The 26,163-nt window shown below is 37.4% G+C and overlaps 1 protein-coding gene and 1 pseudogene across 1 annotated transcript; one reads left to right on the top strand and one right to left on the bottom strand.

Moving 5' to 3' along the window:
* Positions 9,325-20,385, top strand: LOC18771841 (annotated as a pseudogene).
* LOC18770420 (nascent polypeptide-associated complex subunit alpha-like protein 1) lies at positions 20,193-24,673 on the bottom strand. The gene is made up of 4 exons (XM_007202538.2): positions 24,472-24,673; positions 22,448-22,532; positions 20,864-20,991; positions 20,193-20,755 (listed from the first exon to the last, which is right to left on the bottom strand). Exons 1-4 carry the CDS (start codon positions 24,529-24,531, stop codon positions 20,423-20,425), a joined length of 606 nt encoding a protein of 201 aa, XP_007202600.1. The 5' UTR covers positions 24,532-24,673; the 3' UTR covers positions 20,193-20,422.

Below are 26,163 nucleotides of genomic sequence, written 5' to 3'. Positions count from 1 at the left end.
TATGGAATCTTTGTATTTGACTTGCAAATTGTACTTTTTATATCTAGTGGTTTAAGTGAAATTAGTAATGTATTAAGGCATCTTGTGTGATTTCTATTTATGCTTTTGAGTATGATCTTGTTACTCTTTGATTATAAATGGCATACATTGGAAAAAGAAGAAAGAGTAACAACCGAAAATCATTGACTACATGTCCTCAACCATCACATGATCAAGAAATGCAAGAGACATAACAAACACATATGAGTTATTTGCCTTGTCACTATCAATCAATTTGTTTTTAAACTTTCTTTTTATAGTTGTATTTGTATTCATTGGCGGACCCAAGAATTTTTTAGGGGAGGTACAATTTTGAAAGGCTAAAAACTCTTTGTGGATTGAACATCTAAGGCTTTTTACCTAGATCTAAAGCTAAAAACTCATTAGTTTTTCACTGCTTAGTAGCAAAAGAGACAAATGAAATGTCAACTTTCACAGCAAAATGAAATGAATTATAATGATATTTGGCTGAAGCTCTCTTTAATCTAGTTATAAGTTGTAAATTTTTTTCTTAATGTAAAGTGTCAAGCACTTAGACGGTTCCCACTGAGCCATTACATGATAACAAAATGCATGAAATGCAACAAACATGTATGAGTTATTTTCATTGTCGTTATAAATTATTATTTTTAATATTATTTATAGTTGTATATTTATTTTAAATGATTATTTCTCAATTAATTCTCAGTTTTGCGTTGTCTTTGTTTCTCTATTATAAATTGTAGACAGGGTAAGAAAGAGAGAGTCAAAATAGAGCATCCGACATTACACTTCCTCAGTCATCTAGACTCTCCTTAGACCAACATGATGATTTGATTGAACATCACATGATAGTGAAATGGAAGAAATGTCTCTTGAAATGGAATCGTCGAATGGAGAAAATAAATTTTTTTAAATATATATGGGGTTTTAAATATATAAACACATGTCATTAGACATTCTTAAAACATCCTTACTTTTTTATTCATTAGGTTCAGGTGCTGTGATAAAAAAAAAAAGGTTAAGAGAAGGCTATGGGTAAAGATGGAAATGACACTCCAATTGTAACATAGAGGAAGGTAATGTATAAGGCATGCAACTGGCCATTTGAAAGCATTACTATCAAAGTTAGCCTCTTATTTTGTCAATGCCTTTTTGTTTATTTATTTAAATTTGGTTTAAATTTTTAGGATTATAACCACTGGAGCTACATGAACTATAGGAGTACTTTTTCATTAGGCTATGGATGGGGCATGGACAACTTTTAACGAATTTCCAAAAACTCTCATGGATTTACTGTATGATCAGTTTTAAAGAAACTTGATATACATACACATGCAAAGAAGAAGAGATGAGGGTTGCATTCAAACTACATATTAAATTCCAATATTCCTACTAGATGTCCTCATTGCAAAATAGCATTGTTGAAAAGTACAAGGCTACTGGTGAGAGATACACTCACTGCCCATCAAGAATATCTCAAGAAGTTGGGTGTAAAATGGTTGATTATTGGTTCGAGCCTCAATGGCAGGTTAAAATTTGATTTCAACTAACATTGATTGGCTAGTGTATGCTTTGGTTTATTCATTGATGTGCCTTACATTGGTTTCATGAATAAGTTGATATTAGGTTATGATTTACCCTTTTTTTCATGTAGAAGAAAAGTAAAACAAATAAATCTAATAAGGGGACATCCCCAATTGTGCATAACGTGTAAGAGTTTGCATTCTAATCAAACACTGAGATGGTCTTATAATCTCTTAAGGATATCTAGTTCTATGCCAAGTATGAGTACATATTGTATCTATCTTTTAGACTTTGTATAAGTGACTATTTTGGTTAAATACAGAGTGCTTTAAGTTTCCTATTTCTATGTGGATTGAAACACCTAATTCTACTGGCTTAAGGAAAGTTATGATGTCTTTAATGAGGAGGACTCTTAAGTGAAGCCTATAAAAGGATGTCAATGTGCTATCAGCTAGAACACACTCAATAACATTCTCACCCCATCTAGAGAGAGATAAAAAGGCGGATAGTAGAGAAGACTACTTTACTACACAAACCAAGATAACTTCCTGTGCACATCATGTCTGATCAAGGTTAGTGTTTAATTCATATAAACCTATGAAGACTTACATAATGCAGGTTCTGTTCCAATAGAAAAGAATAGAAAAGATGACATAAAAATATTCATTTGGTTGTTGCTTTGTTGATTGTTCCTTTTGTAGTTAGTTCTTAATCATCATTTGTGCATGTTTTAAATTTTGTTCCAAATTTCATTCTTTAAATCTTAATAGCTTGATCGAACTAGAATTGAACCTAGTGTAATTAAATATATTAATAAGTTCCATGTAAGTAAGCTTAAGAATGGAGGGGGAGAAAGTTGGCGAAGTGAAAAAGGCTAAAGAAATTTTTTTACATTGCCCCCACTTTGTTTCTCATTATCCTGCTTTTTATTCACATGAAATTTTGTTTATATCCTTGTTTATGTTTTCTATAATTTCATTGACGGAAAAAATGAAGAATAAAAAGGCTACTGCCACAGAAGAAGAGAATGAAGTAAATGGTTGGGATATATACAAGGAAGTTATTGGTGGGCCAAGTCACGGTCGTATCCTTGGCTTAGGTGGTGGCTTTAGTACAAAAGATGTGTATCATTCAGATAGTGTTTGGAGGTGATAAGAATTCACCCGGGCACTATTCGACAACACAGGCCGTCGGGCTCTTGGAATGGCGGCTGAGCTTCAAGAATTGTTTGCGGCCGGGCCTGGAGCCCTGGAGGTCTTGCGAAGGCACGGCCGAGATTTGGAGTGCTTAGGTAGCTGGGCTGTGCGCTGTTGCGACCGGATTTTTGGAGCTAAGCGGTCGGTCAGATTTGTTGGGGCATAGCGGCTGGGTGAGGTGGAGAGAATGGCTGGCCTATGTTTGAATGCGGCTGGAGGTACTCAAATAGGATGCAGCCAATTCTCAAGATATTGCGGCCGAGTGTGTTGGGTGATTGTGGCTGCTGTGTTGTTAATTGGATATGAGTGCGGCTGGGGTGTTTGTTGTTTTGGAAAAATGAGGCTGAAAGGGTTTTGGATGACTCATTGTATATATATATATATATATATATGGAATCAAACATATATATGTATTAATATATGTGTATATGGGCAAATGAAGTCAAATGGTGTGGTTGATGGATATATGCATATATGGGCAAATTGAGTTGAATGGTAGCCGAATAAAGCTGGTGCTCTAGGAATTTTTTTCAAAGTGGGCAAGCTGTATTGGAGTGCATGCGGCTAAAACTTGGGAGTCCTTTGCAAATTGGGCTGAAAATTTTTTGTCCTATTATATATTATATATGTATGTGAAATAGGTAGATGAATGCGGTTGGAGCCCTTTGGTGGTCTGCAAAATGGGCTGAAGTGTTCACAAGTCAAAAAAGCTAATGGTCATATATATATATATAATATTATACGAATGTGGTTGAGTTCTTGCAAATATGTGGTGCCCTCTTTATATTATTTTATGTTTACTTGATATTATATGGATGGCAATATAAGAGAAATTGGATGCCCGAGTTTAAGCCAACGATGCGAGCCCAAATTTTTGGAAGATTATGTGCACGTGACGGAGGGCCTCACAAGAAAAGAAATTAAGGGATTTTTTATAGTAACTCCGAGTGTTCCAAAACAAGGAAGAATCAAGCATGCCAGAATATTTCAATCAATGCAATCCTACGGATTTAGGGGGGCTTCGAAAGGAAAGCTTTTAAGAAGAGTTGACATTTGGCCATTCAATGGCCAAGCCATGGGTTGACGAGTGCCCTATATAAACCTTGCTTGATGAAGGCAGAAGACACACAACATCAGACAAACAAACTTATCTTTTGTCTCGCACTTTTCTTTTCCTAGACTTTGGATTTTATTTTTTAAGCACCTAGTGTAGTGAGTTCTTCCTTTTTCTAGTGTAAGTTTATCTTTCTTGTCATTTAAATTCTTGTTTGATTTATATTTCTTGTCATTTAAATTCAAGTCTATTTCAATTGCTTTAGCTTTCATTGTTATCATACTTTCAATTAAGTTTAATTTCAAGTTTATTTTATTTTATCGTTCTTATCGCTTTTATTTCATTCTTGCTTTATTTATCGCTTTGATTTATTTTATCGCACTTAAATTCTTGTCTTTACGTTTATACGCATATTTAGTTTAATTGCATTATTTTTACATAAAACCCTAAAAATCACAAAAATATTCGTACGAAACCTAACCATCCTCGAGCCCGAGGAAGTGAAAGAATCTAGGCCAAGAGGAGGTTCCTTACTTGGCCGATCAATTGTTTGGTCAGAAGTTAGAAGCACAACACATCCATCTACTCACATTCCATTCAAGCCCAAATTCGGGGCTTGGTGCTGGCACGCCCCGCATCCAAAAGAAGAAGGACTAAAAGTTCCTTCCGTCGGCCGCCCCGACCGAAAAGAGGGAAACAGATAGCCAAGGTTGTAATAAGTGTATATGCTTAGAACATGAAGAGAGCATGTGAAATTAAAGGAGGAAGTGAAGGACTTAACATGTGTGGTGTATGAATTGAAAGATCTAGTTCAAAGTATGAGGGAAAACAACTCAAATACTTCTACACGCTCAAGACAATCTGCTTCAATTGTAAACTCTTTTCTTGCATTTTCAATATTTTGCTCACTCTTAAATATTGTATTTGTTATTTTTATTCTCAAATTGACTTTTGTCTTATTAATTATTATCTTTTATTTGTCAGGATATTGTGGAATGTTGTTCAGATGCTCACCTCGAAGACGAGTAGTGCACCAACAATTTTATTTTGCTACAATATAAGTATTTTGAATTTCAATGATTGGATTTGAGGATTACTTATGTATTTTAAGGATGATGGGGATTGTTTATGTTTTAAGGATGATGGAGATTGTTTATGTTTTAAGGATGATGACCCTTTCAAAGAAGACTTGATCACAGCAGAAGGAAGTCTTGGCTTCTTTCTCAACGGAGACACATCCCTTGCCCGCGAGGTTCTTGCATCAGCCTTCCACTTTTAAGGATGCTCGGTCCACGACTCATCCCATTCGGTAGGCAGATCATCCAAGTCTGGGCCATATTGCTTCCATTTCTCAACATCTTTGGTAGGGGTAGACCACCATCTTTCTCTTGATACTAACTCAATAGCCAGCACAATTCGGGAATCCTCGTTGGGATGTTCAAGGCCCCGTAAACCTTAGCCATGTCCGGCCCGAGATCTAGTTTCTTGCAAATGTCATTCTCTGCAAGCAGAATACAGAAGTCAGTTAGTCACACATCAAAGAATTCAAACAAAATTGAAGAAGATGAATAAAATAATGACATATCATTGCAATAGGTGACAGGAACAAGCAAACCATCGCCGACCTCGCTTTCCACCCTCCGCTGACCTCCAACACATCGGCGTGCCATACTTGATCTCCTTGGCTAAGACTGTCAAATAGCTTGGCTTAGCATATATAAACCTGGGCATACTTCTCGTAATGCCTCACTTCGAAGAAGTAGAAGAACTCTCATATCGTCAAATCCAGCTTGAAGAAACGATTCAGATTCTCAAAATACATGATGGCCCACTAGACGTTCAGAGTACATTGGCTTAGGGCACACTCCATAGCGCGGAACACCTTCCTGAAGAACTTTGACAACGGGAACGTTAAGCCCAAGGAGAAATAGAAGGGATGGAATGTGATAATTCTAGCATTTGGATCATTTGGGTCCATACAAGGCGCATCGTAGGTCGAAGACTCCGCCAACTAGACACGCACGTCATCAGGTATGACAGAAGCCTAGGTGGCAAGCCACTTCTGGAAGTGAGCTTTAGACTTAAAGTGATGCAGATTAGCCACGAATCTTTTCTTGTGCACCTTGGAACCACCTCATAAGTACAAAGGCACTTGCGAACTTGGTGATCAGCTACCATCATCAGAAGACATGACCAGTGAATAGTTGTGAAAAAGGTAGAAAATTGCAAGTCAGATAGCATGTCAAAACCCTAAGTTGTGTTATTAAAAAAAACAAATTGCCAGCACCGGCCCAAACCGCCAAATCGGCGCTGCCTAAGCCGCAGGAAGTAGCGAGCACCCATGCGAGCTCTGGCTCGTCGACAACTCTAGCCAAGTCGCTCCAGCCCAGGCCAACAAAAAAATAAAAATAAGTGCGGCCCAAGCAGCCAGTTCCACCCCATGCCGCAACGAAGCCTAGACCAGCGCTAGCGTGCCTCCCAGGCCCCCTGGGGCACGGCCCACTTCCATACCGCAACCCTTTAGCTAGGTTGTGACTCAACCAACTGGTCCTACCAACTGCCATCGCCGCTTCAGTCGGCACCAGTCACGGTGACAACCAGCCAGCCAAAGCCAACTGATCTTCGTCGCGAAAATATAAATATATATATATTCGACCTACCTTGGTGTAGGGATGGCAAAAATCCCCACAGGGGCGGGTCCCCGTCGGATCCCCGACCCTAACGGGGGGAGATTTCGGGGCCAAACATGTATCGGGTACGGGGATCCCTGAACTTGAAAAAATCCCCTACGGGTATGGGGAGGGGATGGTATTGGCGTCCCCATCCCCAAACCCGACCCGAAAATATATATGTTTATATTTAAATAAATAAATATATAATTATAATAGTTTTGTTTAATCCTAAATTAACATCCCTCTCCTAATTTTCTTTGGAATTTCATATTGATGTGATTTCGAATAGTTGAGTTGAACTTTATAGTATGTGGATGCGTAATGATAATTTAATATGAAACTTAATGTTAAAATGCATTATAAATATTTTTTATGCAAAAAAAATCGGGGATTCGGAGATGGTATGGGGAATAGTCCCCCGATGAGGACGGGGATGGGGATTCCCCGAAACCTATTAAACAGGGATGGGTTCGGGGATGGGGGCGGGGATGGAGAATGGGGACAAGGATGGTATTGTCATACCCTGCCCCTACCTAACTCGTTGCCATCCCTACCTTGGTGTGCATGGCGACTCCTCTCCTCGAGAAGCAGTACAATTGTCTAAGATCTCTCTCACAAGCTAGAAAGTAAAGAAAATAAGTTTGCAATTTGAAAATGAGTGAAGAGAAGCCTTATATTTATAAAGGTTGGGCATCCTAGGTCAACGAGGAATCACAAGCCTATTCCCATTGGGAGCCCAACTTTAAGAAAAAGTCAAAAGCCTACTTCAATTAGGAGCCCAACTTGCAAAAGGAGCCCAACTAAAAGAAGAAAGCCCATATGCAGTTGGGAAGCCTGAAAAATATTTCTCATCTCTTCCATGCCTCACAAGCACCATGCAGAAGCTTGGGGGGCATTTGTAGGAGCATATATTTCACCGACCAATCACAAGGCTCCACATGGACAAGAAGAATATCACCTAGGTTAGTAATTGAGCCTATTTATTTGGCCAATTAATTAAGACAAAAAATAAAGATATTATCTTTATTTGCGAATATAATCATCAATTTATGATATTTTCTTATTTTAGGGATATTATCATCAATTAGGGATTTGATTCTAATCTGAATCCCTAATTGATTCAATCTCTCATTTTAAGGGAAAGAATATCTTCCTTCCAAATAGGAATTATTCTATGAAAAACCCTAGATGGCCATAGCCCCATAAATACATGCCACATTCAACATACAAGGAAATTCAAAGCCTAGCTCTAAAACCCGAGAGAGACACCTCTCACTCTCTCTCTCCCCCCCTCCCCCACCCCTCTCTCCCTCTCTCCTCACACGGCTAAGGCCACCAGACTCTCCTCGTGGGAGAAAACTCCGTCCATTCTAGTTATTGTTGCATTTTTTCTCAAAGATCCAATCGAACTAACTTAGGCATTCGAGGGCCTTTGGCCAACACTCTTGGGATGTGATCTTTACTCCTATTTGTTTCGCAGGAACCGAGGAAGAAAGAGAAGGAAGCTCGAAGGGTGAAGAATCTACACACGAATATTCTCCCGTGAGAAGTTTGCACAAACACTCACCACAACCAATTAATATCCACCAAACAAGCTATTGCCTACTGGAGTTCGAACCAAGAAGCCCAACACGAAGAAGAGAGGGTAGTAGTGGAAGGTGTTTCACATTCCAATTTTTCTTTGTTTTGTTTTGTTTTTTATTTTTTTGTTGTTTTTATTTAACCTGTAATAACTAGTTAAATAGGTGACTAACTACTAATGGTGTGGATTACCCTATATCCATTAACTTCTCATCCAATGGCCCATATGGTTTGGTGTAGGCCTTGGCACTGTACGGGTTGACACAGGATGGAGGTCATCCCGGTGTCAATCTTGGATAAAAGCATCGGGATGGGACAGGATGAGGGGTTTTCAAAAAACGTTCAACCATACCGAGCCCACATGGGACCAGTATGATTCGGTATAATTTTTTATACCCTAAAAAACTTGTTTGCATAACACAAAATATGAAGTTTTACAAATCAAGCCTAATACTAGAGATAGAGAGTGTGACAGAGAGAGGAGAAGAAGATACTAGAGATAGAGAGTATGAGAGAGGAGGAGGACAGTAAGAGGATTAGATCGAAATCGAAAGGGATTTTGGGAATTATGGTGGCGTTTATGAATGTGTGTGTGTGTGTGTGTGTGTGAGAGAGAGAGAGAGAGAGAGAGAGAGAGAGAGAAAGAGAGAGGAGGAGGAGGAGGAGGAGGAGGAGAAGAAGAAGATGAGATCGATCGATGGTGGAGGATTGGGAATTACGGCTTCAAATCGATGATTGAGAAAGGAGAAGAGAAGAGAAGAATAGAAAGCTTGAGTCAAATGTTTGTGGGAGAGGAGGAACTGAAATTGGGATTTATTATTTACCTGGTATTGTTCGGTAAGGTATGGCACCAAACGGGATCACAAATCTGGAACTGATGTCGTGCCAAATAGTAACAGGATGATACGGTATCATCCCGTTTACACTTCAACACCAAATGGGACGGTACAAGATTGACACAGTTTCGGGACAGTTTCGGTATTCTGATTTTGATATCATCCTGTTTACACTTCAACACCAAATAGGACGACATGAGATTGACATAATTTGACACGATTTGGCACGGTTTCGGTATTCCGATTTTGATTCCCACCCCTAGTTTGGTGGGTACATGGTAGAACTTTCGGAAGCTTTCAGATATAATTATTTGGCATTTCCTTTTAGCACGTGATCTGTACGCACTTTTAGCCAAGAAAGTCACGTGCTGTGCATCCAATCCAAAAACCCACACATCTTGGCGCGCAAGAGGCCTCCAAATTCCAAGGGCAATCGCAGAGCCAGGGTTTTAGATTGTGCTGAAATGAAACCCCAAAAACCCCAAATGGCATGGCACCTTTAGCCCTATGCCCTTAGCATGGCCTTAGCTTCCAGTCTTTGCTTTTCTTCCTCTGTCCTCTGCCACCACCTCTCTGCCCCGCTCAACCCGACCCGATTTTCCAGTCTCCGCCACAACCTGTCGGAGCTCCGCTTCCTATCAGCATCATCCTCGGCCCAAAAGGAGGCTCCAAGCGAAGGGCAAAATGGAAATGGGAGTGTGCTGGTCAAGGACACAAGTGAGAACAGCGAAGAAACAATGGTGCGTGTTGAGCTCCACAAGGAGCCCACTGAAGCTATTTTGTGAGTGATATTTGCTTATTTGATCGTTTGGTTCCGTCCTGACAAAATTTGAACTAAAAACCTATGAATTGTTGACATAGAGAATGCTCATTAGTCAAATTTAGGAGGATTTCATATTCTGTATTCTTCCCAAACTACAGGTACGCAATGCATGAATTGGGGCTTGCGTCGCGAAAAACGTTCAAGAAATGTGATAGAGTTGTTGGAGAGGTTAATAATCAGAGGCTTTCTGTGTTCTTTTGTATGAATCCCCAGTATTTTATATTTAGGTTTTAAATATATAATGATTTGATGCAGGTTCTAGGAAAATTTCATCCTCATGGTGACACTGCTGTGTATGATTCTTTGGTGCGAATGGCTCAGGTAACAATCACATTTTCTATTAACCAATACGCCAATTCATTTTTGAAGTAAAAACGGATAAGCTAGCAGTAAAAACAAAAAATACTACAACTTCTGTGATCATTTTTTTCTTCTGGATGGCCTCCTTGTACTGTTCCATTTTTCTCATTTATTACATATTTTTAGTTTTCTCAGCTTTAGGAGTTAGTTTCTTTAGAAGAAATCTGAAAGATTGCGATATTTTCTTTCGTTTTTTGCTGATATTTGGGTACTGTCATGTTGTGTTAACCATGTCTTCTCTGGATTTTATTAAAAATAAAAATGTAATTAGAATGGTTATAGAGATATACTCTGTTTAACTTTTTGTAATTTGGCTGGAGAGGAGTAAGAAGATTTTTTAGAGTTATAGTGGTGTGGGGATGGAGGTGTTATGGGATAAAGTCAGATTTTGGTCTTAACTCTGGGCTTCTGTGTCTTTGAGTTTTGGTAAATATTTTCTCATATAATTGCAGATTGGAAAGCAGCTGTGCAGTCTAATCTCTTTTTGGGGTTCCAATTGTGAGAGAAATAGTACTATTTTCTCTCTAATCTTGTTTTTTCTGTTCCTGTTATGTTGATGTATTGTTTTGGTGGACAATCTGTCTAGTGGATATACTTCATTTTGTAATTCAATAGATTTTTTTTTCCTTACCATAAAATAAATAAAATAAAATTTGCCTATCTAAGTATCCATGGCTGGAAATTAAAAAACAAAGAGCTTTTGAGGGATGGAGCAATCAATTTGGAGAATGGAAGCTTAACATCATTGATAATTCTTTGAATGGACAAGCACCATGCTTCTTTTGATTTTCTATTATTTGCTGTATATACTTAGCGATGCCCCCTTAATGTCTTTACAATAAAATTTCATTACTTCTTTTACAATAAAATCATCATTTCAAAACCATTTTCCCCGACTTTGAATCAGCCTCAGGTGGATTTGATTATTGAAAACTTGAGCATTGAGAACCTGGAGTCGGCTTTCAGTTTCTTCAACCTTTTGAGTAATAAGTATGGGTTTCGGCATTCCAGGGTTTCAGAGTTTATTGTTGCTCATGTGTTAGCAAGGAGAAGGCTGTTTAAAGAGCTGTGTTTGGTTGTTAAGCAAATGGTGGATGATGAAGGTATGGTTTTTTAAGTACTTTCTTTTTATTATACATTGTGGCTTGGTTTCTGAGATTAGGTGATGCAGGAGCATCTACGAAGTTCTCTAAGATTACTTAGGCCCGTCAGTCAATTGGGCTAGGGTTCTATTTACTTTAAATTATTAGTTACTTCTTTTGTTTTCCTATTCTTACTAGGATTTGGCTTAATTTCCTGTTTAGGTTTTTACTTTCCTATGTCAATTAGGTTTTCTATATTCTAGTATAAATAGGCTATTAGGAGACTCTTGTATTTAGTTTTGTTGATGAATTTAATTTCAGACGTTAGTCTATAGAGTTTCTGTTGGGATTTTGCCTTAGAACTCAATTATCTTCGTTCCAACTTCGATTCTACTGCTTTATCCTTCTATTCTCTGTTTTTTGGGTATGTTTGGGTCGCTGGACAGCAGCTTATAGCCACTGCCCTGCATCAAATTGGTATCAAAGCCAGGTTAATCCTTGCTCCACCATAGTTGGATGTGCTAGAGGTCGTGGACGAGGGAACCAAGCCCAACACACACAGATGGCTAAGATGTGGCTAAGCTGTGGCGTATGATGGAAGAGTTGTCGAGAGCGGTGCAAGCCCTCCAAAGACAGGAGTGCACGGATGCCTATATGGAGATTCCGGAACGCGCGAACCCTTACACACCGGAAGGTGGTAGTAAGGATGACTTTGAAGAAAGGGTAAACCCCTTTCATGAAGCTGGAAACCATGATGATGGTGATAGAGGTGGATTGGAAGGAGCGGTTCGCTCCAATTCTTCAGTTAGTTCCCTAGATTTAGATATTCCTCCCATATTTGATCGTTGTTTAGAAGACGATTGTGAAATTTGTTTTGAGGTGGAGAAAAGTTTTGATTTTGACAATATATAAGGTGAGAGTAAGCAAGGTGAATCTAGTGTAATCTTGAAGGCGGTGGATCAAGAGAAGGTTGAGTCTAAACTTTTGAAGGAACACAACCCATACAAGTTTGAAGGCAAGGTGATACAAGAAAGTCTTGAAGGAACTTCTTTTGATACTTCTGAGTATGTTGATTTTCTTGGGGTTGATGCTTTTGATTTGAAGATTGCCAAAAACTTCGTTGATCGTGTCAATCTAATGGCCTTTGGATTGAACAGTTTTTGGGCTGCGAGGTTGTATACAGTAGATAACTTGAATTGTTCTAGAAGGATTAAATATTCTAAGTATCTATTTCTTTGGAGTGAGAAGGTTCAATTCTAAGTATCTATTTCTCTGGAGTGAGAAGGTTCAATTTCAAGGCCAAAGTATCGTTGTTTAGAAGACGATTGTGAAATTTGTTTTGAGGTGGAGAAAAGTTTTGATTTTGACAATGTATATGGTGAGAGTAAGCAAGATGAATCTAGTGTAATCTTGAAGGCGGTGGATCAAGAGAAGGTTGGGTCTGAACTTTTGAAGGAACACAACCCATACAAGTTTGAAGGCAAGGTGATACAAGAAAGTCTTGAAGGAACTTCTTGTGATACTTCTGAGTATGTTGATTTTCTTGGAGTTGATGCTTTTGATTTGAAGATTGCCAAAAACTTCGTTGATCGTGTCAATCTAATGGCTTTTGGATTGAACAGTTTTTGGGCTGCAAGGTTGTGTACAGTAGATAACTTGAATTGTTCTAGAAGGATTAAATATTCCAAGTATCTATTTCTTTGGAGTGGGAAGGTTCAATTTCAAGGCCAAAGTTCTATAGACAGTTTATGTAAGTAGAGGTTGTGTTTGGACAGTTTTCAGCAAAAGGTTGGAATTCGAGGGCGAATTCTTCACAATCCAGTGGAATAAACATAAGTATTCAAGAGTGATTCGATATTCAAAATATCTCTTTGTTTGGAAAGAAAGAATTCAGTTGCAAGCTTCTCATGGAGTATATTCAAAATACCTCTTTGTTTGGAAAGGAAGAATTCAGTTTCAAGTTTCTCATGGAGTTTTCATTGATAACAGTTTAGACTCGAGGACGAGTCTCTTCCAACCTGGGGAGTTTGATGCAGGAGCATCTATGAAGTTCTCTAAGATTACTTAGGCCCATCAGTCAATTGGGCTAGGGTTCTATTTACTTTAAATTATTAGTTACTTATTTTGTTTTCCTATTCTTACTAGGATTTGGTTTAATTTCCTGTTTAGGTTTTTACTTTCCTGTGTTAATTTGGTTTTCTATATTCTAGTATAAATAGGCTATTAAGAGACTCTTGTATTTAGTTTTGTTGATGAATATAATTTCAGACGTTAGTCTATAGAGTTTCTGATGGGATTTTGCCCTAGAACTCAATTATCTTTGTTCCAACTTCGATTCTACTGCTTTATCCTTCTATTCTCTGTATTTTGGGTATGTTTGGGTCGCTGGACAGCAGCTTATAGCCGCTGCCCTGCATCATTAGGTAAGGCTCATAGATGCATTGGGGCTAGCTGAGAAAGGGATGAAGCCTAATCATTTCATTGTTTTTGTTCTTTATTTTTGCTCAATGTTTTGTTTATAAATTTCTTGTGATTTGTGATAGGCCCTGGTTCGGCACCTTCACTTTGTGAGCTGCTCTTAAATAGATTCAGGGACTGGGACTCGACTGGTGTGGTGTGGGATATGTTGGCGTTTGCTTATTCAAGATCTGAGATGATTCATGATGCTCTGTCTGTTCTTGTTAAGATGAAAGATCTGAATTTGAACGTTTCAACACCAACCTATAACTGTCTGTTGCATAACTTAAAGCATACAGATATCATGTGGATTGTTTATAATGAAGTTAAAGATAGTGGAACTCATCAGAGTGACCACACCATTGCCATACTTATAGATGGATTATGTGAGCAATCCGGCCTACAAGATGCAGTTTCGTTCTTCATGGGTGTGGAAAATACAGAGAGTTGGCCTTCAGTTGTTTCATTCAATACCATCATGTCTAGGTTCTGCAAATTGGGGTTTGTGGATGTTGCAAAGTCGTTTTTTTGTTTGATGTTCAAGTGTGGACTACTTCCTGATTCATACAGTTATAATATTCTTATTCATGGGCTGTGTATAGCGGGTTCATTGGAAGAAGCATTGGAGTTCACTAAAGACATGGAGAGGCATGGGGTACAGCCTGACACGGTCACCTACAACATTCTTTGTAAGGGGTTTCATCTACTTGGTTTGATGAGTGGAGCTCACGAGGTCATTCAGAAAATGTTGATTAAAGGGTTAAATCCGGATCATGTGACATATACAATTTTGATATGTCTGCCCCATGCTGGAAATATTGAGGAAGCCCTTAAGTTGCAGGAAGAGATGCTTTCAAGGGTTTTTCAGTTGAGTGTCATTGTATACAGTGTACTCCTCAGCAGTTTGTGTAAAAGTGGACGAATAGAAGAAGCATTGAGATTGCAATATGAGATGGAAGCTGTTGGCTTGGAACCAGATCTTATAACATATTCTATCCTCATTCATGGCCTATGCAAGAAAGGAGATGTTCAGAGGGCTAGCAAAATATATAGAGAAATGTACATGAAGAGAATCATTCCCAATTACTTTGTACACCGTTCTATTCTCTTAGGTCTGCGTGAGAAAGGGGATATATCTGAGGTAAGGAAGCATTTTGATAATCTACTAAAAAGGGATGTGACAGAGGATATTGTGCTGTATAATATTATGATGGATGGGTATGTAAAAATAGGTAGCATTGCACAAGCCACGCGATTATATAAACAAATAATTGAAAAGGGAATAAATCCTAGTATTGTCACTTTCAATACTCTTATTTATGGTTTCTGCAAAACTGGGAAACTAGTTGAGGCTCATAAGATGTTCGATACAATCAAGCTGTTTGGATTGCTACCAAGTCCATTTACTTATACTACTCTTATGGATGCCAACATTGAACGAGGAAACATCCATGGCATGCTTGAGTTGCTTTAGGAGATGGAAGCAAATGCTGTAGAACCAACTCATGTATCTTACACGGTAGTTATTAAAGGACTTATCAAACTGGGGAAGCTGCAGGAGGCTGTTCACTTAGTTGAGGAAATGTATGCTAAGGGCATAACCCCAGATCAAATCACGTATAATACTCTGATAAAATGTTTCTGTAAAGCTCGAGACTTCAAGAAAGCTTTTCAGTTGCACAATCAGATGTTGATTCATAATCTTGAGCCTACTCCTGTTACATATAATGTTCTCATTAATGGTCTTTGTGTATATGGAAACCTAATGGATGCTGACAGGCTACTGGTTTCTCTTTGCGACTGCAATATCAATTTGACAAAAGTTGCTTATACCACGTTGATCAAAGCACATTGTGCAAAGGGTGATGTATATAGGGCAGTGGGGCTCTTCCATCAAATGGTGGAGAAAGGATTTGAAATCTCCATTCGGGATTATAGTGCTGTTATTAATAGATTGTGCAAAAGGTGTCTAATAACTGCTGCAAAATATTTTTTCTGTATGATGTTATCTGATGGGATTTGTCCTGATCAAGAACTGTGTGAGGTGATGCTGAATACTTTTCGTCGTCGTCGTGATCTTAATTCAGTAGCTGATCTTCTAGCCGAGATGTTCAAACTTGGTTTTCTTCATGATTAACATGGGGAATCTTTTGGCATCTGACCATTGGGAAAAGTGGTTCACTGGCTCATATTAGACAAATTCAGTTCATGCGGTATAACATTAGATTCATATATCTCCATTCTCTCATAAAAATGAATGAATAAATACTATATTTCCAGAAATGACTAAGTCAAAACAGTTTCCTAGTTCTTTCATAATAACATTAGGTCGTATACTACTGTTTTCCAGAGGACAGTTTATGCCCATTATGATGTGTTTTGCATGCGCCTTATTATTTGGCCCATATGTTGACTCTATTTTTCTTTCCTGTTCCAGTAATGCTAGTCATGCTTTGGACAAGTTGAGTTTTTTGAGTGTGGCTAACCCCTCTCTGCTTGGAGATGCAGGCAATAGCGCTCTTATGTAATTAGGGAAGAAACTGATTCTGAAAATCTCATACGCTATGGAACACAGATCACCCTCTATTTAAGGGTACCATACCTGCTACTTCATTTCTCTTTTCATGGGATTTGGTCATTTTGCATGTGTTTATTGGGCATTGAAGTTATGTCCAGCTATTGCTAGATGTTGACACATTTAAGTCATTATCTTTTGTCGGGACAGTCCATTGCTTATTTTTCAATTTATTCTGACGTCTTATACAAACTATCTCAAAGTTATATCTCTCCTTGCAGCCGGATGACAAGTATGAATTCTCAGATCTGCCCCAGATCCAGGGTTTGGTGAAGAATTACTCGCAGTTTGTTTCCTTCCCCAATCTTTACATGGAAAGAAAAATCAAGGACTGTTGAGGTGAGGACTTCATTTTCTGCTTGTCATACCCGTTCCCTCTATATGGCAAGGGGCAAGTTTTGAAGGGATTAATAGAATTGGATTTCTGCATGTGATTCATCTTTTCCTTAATGGTTGGACTGTTACTTCTTTATTAGTTGAAGGTGCATGTCAAGTGGACATTATAGGTGATAATCAGAAAAGTATTGTTATCAAAATGTGACTCTCTGAGGTGCAAACTTTTATCAAAATCGGTTGATTATTGCAAACGAATCATTGAGGCTACATTTCTTCTGTACCTTACAGTTATATGATTAAGAAGTATCTGTTGTTCATATGATGAAGCAATTAGCAGTTTTGTGAATCCTCACTGAGTGGAAACTTTTGGCAGGTGGAAAATGAGGAAGAACCAAAGCCAGAGACAGGATTCCTACTTGTGGGAAATGTAGTTTTTTCTCAGTAACTTTTACGGTGTAATAAGTTACTTTGATTGTTACCAGGGTGAAATGAAAAATAAGACAAAAACTGAGAATTATTGGGATTGGGAATTAGCCAATGAAACAAAGCGTATGGGTAAGTTGAAGACATAGCGTTATTGATGTCATAAATGTATTTTAGATTCTGCATGGTCCGTTTGCCTATTGTGCATGTATTTTCTTGTTATATATTTTATTAGCCTTTTTTAAAATTAATTTTGTTTTGTTCTTTTGCAGATGCGGAATCCAAAGGAAGTTGAAAAGATGAGTGCCATGAATTTTACAAGAAAACTTGTAGTGAGCTCTTGGATCCAGTTGCATACACTCACTTCACCACTGAGGTACTAAAATGGTTTCTCTCTCCCTTTGTCTTGTTGTGTTTTGTTTTAATAATTTGGTTGAGGTAGAAAATGTAGCAGATTTGGAGTATAACTTTGAAATCTGCACAGGGTGAGGTGGAGTTCAGGAGTGTTCTTTATATTCCGGGAATGGGGCCTCTTAACAACGAGGATGTTGTCAATGCAAAAACAAAGAATATACATTTGTATGTGAAACGGATATTTATCTCAGATGATTTTGATGGTGAACTGGTAAGTTTTGATATATTGGAAACCATGTGACTTTGAGCTTCCATTTAGTTCGTTGTTTTGGTTCCATGTCAGTGGTGATCATCTTTGTTTCAAATACTGTTGCACATTATGTTCCTTTTTTCTGATTTATTTTATGATTGGTATATTATTAACAATGCTGGTGTTGACTGTTTATTCTGTATTTAAATTGGAAAATGAAGTATTCCTTAATACGCATTGTAGTTATTACATGTTCTAATCAAAAGAAGTGTTGTTTTATCCATCATCAATGGAGTTTTTTAGCTGTTGTGAAAAAAAAAATGGTGATTTTTAGATGTTATAGGCATTGATGGTATTCAACTAGTGATGTGCCATCTGGAATGTTCAAAATACATTTTGGGATTGATGCTTATTTGCTTGGAAATATGGTTTGTCGCTGTAATACATTGAATTATTCTTTTTGCAGTTTCCTCGACACCTGAGCTTTGTAAAGGGTGTGGTGGATTCGAATGATCTTCCTCTAAACGTTTCTCAAGAGATTCTTCAAGAAAGTCGAATTGTAAGCCCTAATTTTTCTACTATCTTTATGCATTTTGTGAAGGGAATGCTATTACTCTTAAAATTTGTGGACATCTCTGTAACAGTTAATATTTGTTCTTTGTTCTTTTTATGTGCTTAGATATTTGTATCTGGTTGTATTGTATTATTTCTTAGTCTATCAATCTACTATTTTCAGGTAAGGATTATGAGAAAGCAACTCATACAGAAAGCATTTGACATGATTCAAGAGATCTTTGAGAGTGAAAATAGAGAGGTCGGTGGCAGCAATTAAGCTTGTGTTTTCTCCTCGATTCCACCTGAAAGGCTGAAAATTGTTATTAACTTGGAAAATGGTATTACTTGATCCCAGGATTACAAGAAGTTATGGGAGAACTTTGGCAGGTTTCTAAAGTTAGGATGCATCAAGGACTCAGGAAATCACAAGTGCATAACCCCCTTGTTGCGGTTCTACTCTTCAAAAAGTGAGGAATAACTGATTAGCTTAGATGATTATGTTGAGAACATGCCTGAGAACCAGAATGCAATCTATTACTTGGCAGCAGACAGTCTGAAAAGTGCTCAATTCTTGGAAACGTTGGTTCAGAAAGATATTGAGGTATCTGTCCTGCCAACTTTGGTGGTAGTGCAGTAGGGGAACCATGTTGGTATAGAAAATTTGGTTTGCAAACTAGTGGTAGAAAAATACAAGACTTGGAAGTACAGGACTTTAAAAAAATCTCTGGATGCCAGTGGGGTTGTACCGCAGTGGTTCTAGTGGTCCCCTTCCCCCACCCCAACACGGCACCTGGGTTCGAAACTTAGTAGTGTGCAATCTTGAGGAACCCAAACCAATGCTTTAGTCCCCCTCCATAACGCTTGGCCAAAAAAAAATTCTCTGGATTTGACAGTTGTTTTCTACTGCAGGCTGCTTGCAAGAAGGCCCCTGACAGCACAGATGCCAAGAGAGCCCAGCTGAATTGGGAAACAAGGTATACGAGATGATGGCAATGGCCCTTGGAGGAAGATGGGGTAGTTTGGAAGATGAGGAGGCAAAGACGGAGGTTGCCAACGGTAATGCGGCAAAACCGCCTGATGTAAGTGCTGGTGAAGCCTTGGAAACACAAGTAATTGAACCATTAGAAGTGAGAAGGCAGAGAGCGATCCATGGAATGATTTAATGTCTTCAAGAGACTATCCTTTAGGTAAACATTTTGGCAATATTTTATTTACCTTTACAAGAAAGCATAAGGTTGCTAACTTGCTGTGGAAGAAATACACTTGTTATGGACTGGTGCTTTTACCAATTTCCACCGTGCGAAAAACAATTCAATATTCTCAGATACAGGGGACACTTTATCTTTTACCTCCTTAAAATATTATCAGTGCTCTATCTTCAAGCACAAAATCCAGTTGTACATTCATCCTCAAGTATGTAACAAATCTGAATCTTCACAAATGCAAAAGCAGAGGGCTCTTCAAGCTCAAAATGTAGTGATTGAAATTAAAATTATGTTTCCACCAACCCTGCAGAATATCAGGGCTTTCCCTTTCAATGCAAGTTTCAGGGATGATGATCATCAAACACATGGTTGTCTAGGCTAGTAAATTAGTAAGCTAGCTCGCTCACTAAAACAGAGGCCGCGGCAAGGATTGACTGAAGCCAGCTACTGGCCCCTACTCGGAGAAAATCTTGGGTCTGGCTGGTGGATCATGTCACCCATCCACACCTGAGACTCCCTTAGACAGGTACCGTCTATATTTAAAAAAAAAACATAAATCGATCAATTAATCAATAATGATCTGTTTGGAAGTGATTTTTGGAGGGCCGGAATCACACCCAAACAAACAAGCTGATTTTTCATAAAATCACTTAAATCATTATATGGAGAATAGCAAGTGATTGTCAGCCTATCTACAATCTCTACCAAACGAGCAGTACACGGACAGGTGTCAAAGCGGTAGATAGGAGACTGGGAGGGCACAAGGTAATTGGGTACAAGAAATCTCAAGCCTAGATAATAACCCCCAACCCTGGTATTTCATACATCACACCAAAAGTACAATCTACCACAAGAATGGGATATATGTAGCACCACTGATTATAAGCATGCTGAGCAACTGATATGCAAGATGATATTGTATAAATGATGAGGTGCAATGCACTACATGCAAAGACATCCAAACCATACATCATAACCATCAGAGTTATATCATACTGGTACAAGGATTAAAGAAACAAAGACATTCGAAATTTCAATCTCAAATTCTCAAGTAGACATGACTGGGGGCCCAAAAAAAAAACAACTCATCAGATGTAAAGTTTCGCCGAGAAGGTGGCTCAGTTTGTTAATTCCATAATGGCAGAAACAATGTCTCCTTCTGCTGCTTTGAGTGCTTTAACAGCTCTTGGTCTTGAAACCCCAGCTTGTGTCATCACCAACTCTATGTCCTTGGGTTCCACACCAGTTTCATCTATATCTTCATCATCTTGAGCCAATGTTGATGGCTCAGGGTTTGCTGTCACATTATTTAGATTAGGAGCCTTGAACTGCTCCGCAGCCTGAGTTTGAAGTTGTGAGCTTAAATCTTCAATCTTTGCTTCCCCAAAAATGACATACGTATCAGATGCAGGGCTCTTAAAAACATCTGGCTTTGAGATAACAAACAGAATCTGCAAGAACAAAGATAAATACATTAACTATATGCATAAATCTCATTTAAGCCAAGACGTTGCAATCAAAAGAAAAAAGGGAAAAAAATGCGACAAATCAACACCAACATTCTTGCTCTTCTTGACAGTCACACGGCTGACACCTGGTATTGGCTTCATTCCAAGTTTCAACATTGCCTTGCGACTCTTCTTTTCACTTCTGCTCTGCTTAGACCTACCACTTGCATCTCCTTGTCCTGCCAGTGACATTTAGACAAAAATTTATACCCATATTTACATTGACTATACAAGATGTAATGTAGAACTTCCCTCCAACCCACCCACCCCCCATTTTTTATAGCAGCAAGGACCAGAGCCAGAATTATCGTCTCAGTGTAACCTCTACGGCTAAACCAAACCATTCAGTTGAAAAATTTTACCAAAAATTCAACACTCTTATATCTTTAATTTTTTAAATTTTCAGTCACACAACCAGATAACTATTGGCATATTTCTGCCCAGAAAGAAAATCATAACCCGAACAAGAGACAAGAGAGAGGCCAAGCTAAACGAAGAGACAAAAACACTGCATGGTGCATTGAAGACAGCAACACAACCTTTTACCCATGGCTTCTACTTATGTTAATGGAAAGATCATTCAATCCCCTAATCAAACTAAATTTTTTTTATCAAAAAATAATAAAATTAATACTCAAATTCAAATATGCTGCTCAGATTGCCTAAAAAGTTTTCTACCTAATTTATATATATAAAGGCAGAGTTAGAGTTTGGTGTAACTTTCAAAATAACAAGAAATATCCTTTGCTAATTAGAATTCTAAAATAATACAACTTAATTAATGAGGAATAAAATAGTAAAAGCAATCTTTTAAATTAAAAAAAGTTATTAAAGTAGGCTAGTAAAATTATTAAAGTAGAACTGTTACCATTTGAAAAAGGACAAAAATGGGAGAAAGAAATCTGTTGAAATCTGTTGAAAAGGACAAATACCGATGAATGGCCTTCAATCATTTTTCTCGGTTTAACTATTCATTTGAGAGTATAAACCGACAAGAAAAACTCCAACATTCAGTACAATCATGTCATCTTTCACTTCTAGATGACACAACGAAGATCAGGTATATCATTTATCTGCCATTTCATTTCACTTACAAACTCTGTGGCGTGTGATTTTGGAATTCTAGTTGTTTCTATGATTTCCCTGTTCAGATTGATTCCCTTAATTTTTTTTTCTGGCACTACAAATTTTATCTTATCTTTCTGTGAAACTTTGATGTTTTATTCATAAGGGGTTAGGTGAATAGTGCAATAGTATACACATGTTTAAAGAGTGAATTTTTTATTAGATATTGGCGACAATAAGAAAAAATGTCAGATACTTCAGGATCAAACATCTACGTCCGCATTACTTAGATTATATACATTTTGTTCCTAAATTCATTGTCAAACTAATAAAAAATATATATTTAATATGAATGATGCAATAAATGAATGTGAGCATAAAGAAAAAACAATCTTTCAAAAGAAATATATAAATGAGTGAGTATAAATTGGAAAGAAAGGGTAATTTTATGGGACAGTTATGGGTATGTCCATCTTGGTAGTAGAAAATGCCTTTCGTGTGCGAAAAGTGCATGCAGAGAAGCTTAAATAAATAAATAAATAAAATTAACATTTTCAATGTGCACTTTACCTTCCACATCATCATCATCCTTTTCATCATCTTCATCATCATCGTCATCTTCATCATCTTCGTCCTCGACTACAGGCTCATCATCCTACACAAAATGCCACTCAAACTTTCATGCCCAATAAAGAAATGGTGAAGCATCCTAGATAATGTATTGAATGATAGCTCTAGCAAAAGAGTATATTTGCTATTCTCCACCACTAACCATCAACACAAGGTTAACAACTATAGTAGGAAAGGACATAACTAAAACACTGTCATATATTGCACATAAACATGACAAATTAGTAACCAAACAAGTTAAACATATAACTTTATGAACCTGTGAGACTAGTCAATTGGAAATCAAGTTAAGCCAAGTACAATGGGTATTGAGTGGATTGAGCATCACATTCTTTCTCCCACTAATAGAAAATACCAACTTAGACTAGTGATCTACTGTGAAATATTTTATAGTTCAAGATTGATGTCACAATAGTAGGCCACTAATTACGCCAACAAGATTGTCTTAATCCGGACAAAAGATGAAAATGCTAAATAAACATACCTGTTAAATCTAGCCAGATAAATATGCTGTATGCTTGAAAGCATCAACTGAGGAAACATACTCCAGTTAATAGAATACAGGCAAGATGTAAAATGTCTTGTAATGAGCAAAGTTTGAAAGTTCAATAAGATACAATCAGAGATTGACTAATCTCGATTATCCAACCCAAGTTCTTAATGGGCAGCTGATTAAACACAGAAGTGTTCACTTCCCAAAATGATTCTTTATTTCACCTAAGAAAATCCACACTTCCATGATTCCTTAATTTGAGAGGGAACCAAAAAAAAAAACTAAATCCATACAATTTTAATGCAGCATTTTGAGGTATAAAAATATTTTAAGGATCCTCCATGATCATTCCATTCCTCAATTCTTAATATTTAGCTACATAATGCCACATTTTGACCTACTAGTATTAACCCCAATGTTAGGTGTAACAATATGCCGATCTATGTGAATGACTGAACCCTTACAAAACCTATGTCCTCAATTAGGTTTCTTTCTTTGGCTGGGCAAGAATCGATTATAGACCTCCCAACCAAACGAAGGTCTGAAGCCACCCATGCAATATCAAACTCATAACAAGACTTCACCTCAAGTGCTAGAGGAATAAAAAACAGAAACTCCTCACATCATCTGATTCATCAGACAGTTCTAGTTATTCTCCCTTGACCCTTCTCACACCCCATTGATTCAAACCTCAGTCGTCTTAATTTAGTAAGAAGCAAATCATATAAAGTCAAATTTCGGTTCACATTTTTGCAATTGGCTGATGCAGTGTGATATGGAAGGCTGATTAAGAATCACCCAGGATAACCAAAAAAAACAACCTTCACCAACCAAAGCATTAAAGAAGAAACAATGATACAAGTGAAACTAAAAATGAAAACTCAAAGGTCAGCAGTATATCTAGTTCTCCAAACTGTAAGGAAAGGTTTCCAAGCGACCCCGATAGCTACTACATAACTAAAACGTAAGCAAACAAAAAAAAAAAAAAAAAAAAAAAACCCACGGTAAACTGGATCACATCCCCTCTAAAATGGATACAAAACTAATTCTAAAAGCTGATCACAAGGAAATAATATTAAATAAAAATTAAACCCTTACAGGTCTCTAGTTAAGTTCACTAGAAAGGTGTTCCGCATTCATCGATCCATTGGAAAGATTTATCGGAAATTCAACACCATAGCAGCTAAAACGCAAAATATAACAAACAAACAAAAAATCACACTCCAACCATAAAATATTTCCAAATCATTTTCTAGATCAGCTAATTTTCTCCATAAACCAAATATTATACCCAAAAAAAAAAAAAATCCAGGCAATATCAATATTCCTAAACAATAAATAAAAGAAAAACAAGAAGGCATAAGCCAATCCAGAGAACTATCACATATCACAAGCCTCTACTCAATTGAAACCGTTGATAAACTGAGAACGAACATGTAACGTGAGAGAGAGAGAGAGAGAGAGAGATTACATGAATTTTTTGCTGTTCGAGTTGGGCAGCGAGCTGCTCTTCTTGAGTTTGGGCGGTCATGCTTCGTACAGTGCAGTGTGGTTCGACTTTGAGACGTCTTCGGACTAAAACCCTAAAAACCCGAAATGATTCACAACGACGACATTATATATCACCGAGATTGTGGAGGCTCTCATTCCCTTATTCCTGCCGGGTACGGTTATGGTGCTTTCCGGGTCAACCCGTGATCCAATTGACCTCTTTTATGAACCAATGTCTTATGATTCTATGTGTGGTTGAGATTAAAACTTGAAATTAACAACCAAGGGGAATGTTTTTTTTCTTTTTTTGGAGGGTTAGGCCTTCTCTAACCCGGGCTAAATCCAAATTTTCCCTCTCTAAAAAGTAACTATTTGGGTTTCGCCCAAACTCAAATCGTTTTTTCTCCCAACCCTCCGAACTCAAATTTTAAATCCGCAACTTTATTAAATTGTTTAAGAATTGTTTAAGTCTAATTTTTTTTTTTGTAAAACTTTTCTTCATTAATCTTTTTAAATAACGTCATAATTTAATTTTTTCAATAATTTGACCTTAAAAATTTTGAAATTCCATAAATTTAATTTTATTCCAAAAGTATGAGAATGAAGAAGATGATGTGCTTGAAATGATATCAAAAGTATGAGAATGGAAGAGATTGATGAAATTGACAAAAGAAAAATAAATTAAGAAATAGAAAAAATATTTTTGGTAGATTAATTGAGAAATGGGTGAGTATTTATAGAGTTTGGAGTGAGATTTGGGATTGGATTTGATTTGGATTAATTTAAAATATTATTTTGACCGTTGGATCTTTTTTTTTACCGTTAAAATAGCATAGATTTAATCACCATTGTTAATTTAAGTTATATGTACATACAAAAAAAAAAAAAAAACAGCAACATTTGAAACCGTTGGATTCCAATGGCAACTCCATGAAATAGTGACAAGTGGCGCAAAGAGAAGACAAAAAGCAAGCTACAAATTTGGAGGTGGGCCCCACATCAGAATCTTTGCACATGGGGTTGTTTGAGATGTGCAGTGGGCTCCATTGAATAATGTTAGGTCCAAATTTGGGTTTTTCCAAATTTTGGGTCATTTATTTTCTTGGGTTGAGAGAGGTTTTGGACAATATTTTGGGTTTAGATCCTTGGGTTAGAGATGGCCTTAGGCCTTTTCCAACCCATGAGGGGCTAAACTCAAATTCCCCCCTTCCAAAAAGTGACTATTTGGGTTTTGCCCGGACTCAAATATTTTTTTCTCCCAACCCTCCGGACTCAAATTTTAAGTCTGCAACTTAATTTAAATTGTTTAAGAATTGTTTAAGTCTATTTTTTTTAATGGATAACTTTTCTTCATTTAATCTTTTTAAATAACATCATAATTTAATTTTTTGAACAATTTGACCTAAAAAAAATTGAAATTCCATAAAAAAATTTTAATGGAAACAGCCAGCATGTGGGCCCCAAGGATACTATTTGATTGTTTTTTTTTATTTTATAAAAAAGGAAACAGCCAAAGCCCAACGGCTCTAGCTTATAGTGCCGACACGTGGCCCATGCCACAGACAAGCCCATCAGAAAATGTAACCAATGCGGGTCCCACCATTTTTAAAAAGCACATGGGCTATGCCACCTCAGCATGGGGTCCAGTGAATAGTATTGAGTCCAGGCAATA

The sequence above is a fragment of the Prunus persica genome, chromosome G7 (genome assembly GCF_000346465.2).
Source record: "Prunus persica cultivar Lovell chromosome G7, Prunus_persica_NCBIv2, whole genome shotgun sequence".
In the NCBI taxonomy this organism is placed as follows: domain Eukaryota; kingdom Viridiplantae; phylum Streptophyta; class Magnoliopsida; order Rosales; family Rosaceae; genus Prunus; species Prunus persica.
Note: the sequence above shows the minus strand (reverse complement) of the source record. Positions and strands in the feature narration are given on the sequence as shown.

What these genes read in the sequence shown, in the direction of transcription:
- LOC18770420 (XM_007202538.2), bottom strand. Translation starts at nt 24,531, where the DNA reads ATGACCGCCCAAACTCAAGAAGAGCAGCTCGCTGCCCAACTCGAACAG. An exon ending in TCGAACAGCAAAAAATTCAT is followed by an intron (nt 22,533 to 24,471) that starts GTAATCTCTCTC and finishes CATTTTGTGTAG; the next exon opens with GATGATGAGCCTGTAGTCGA. An exon ending in GGATGATGATGATGTGGAAG is followed by an intron (nt 20,992 to 22,447) that starts GTAAAGTGCACA and finishes TGTCACTGGCAG; the next exon opens with GACAAGGAGATGCAAGTGGT.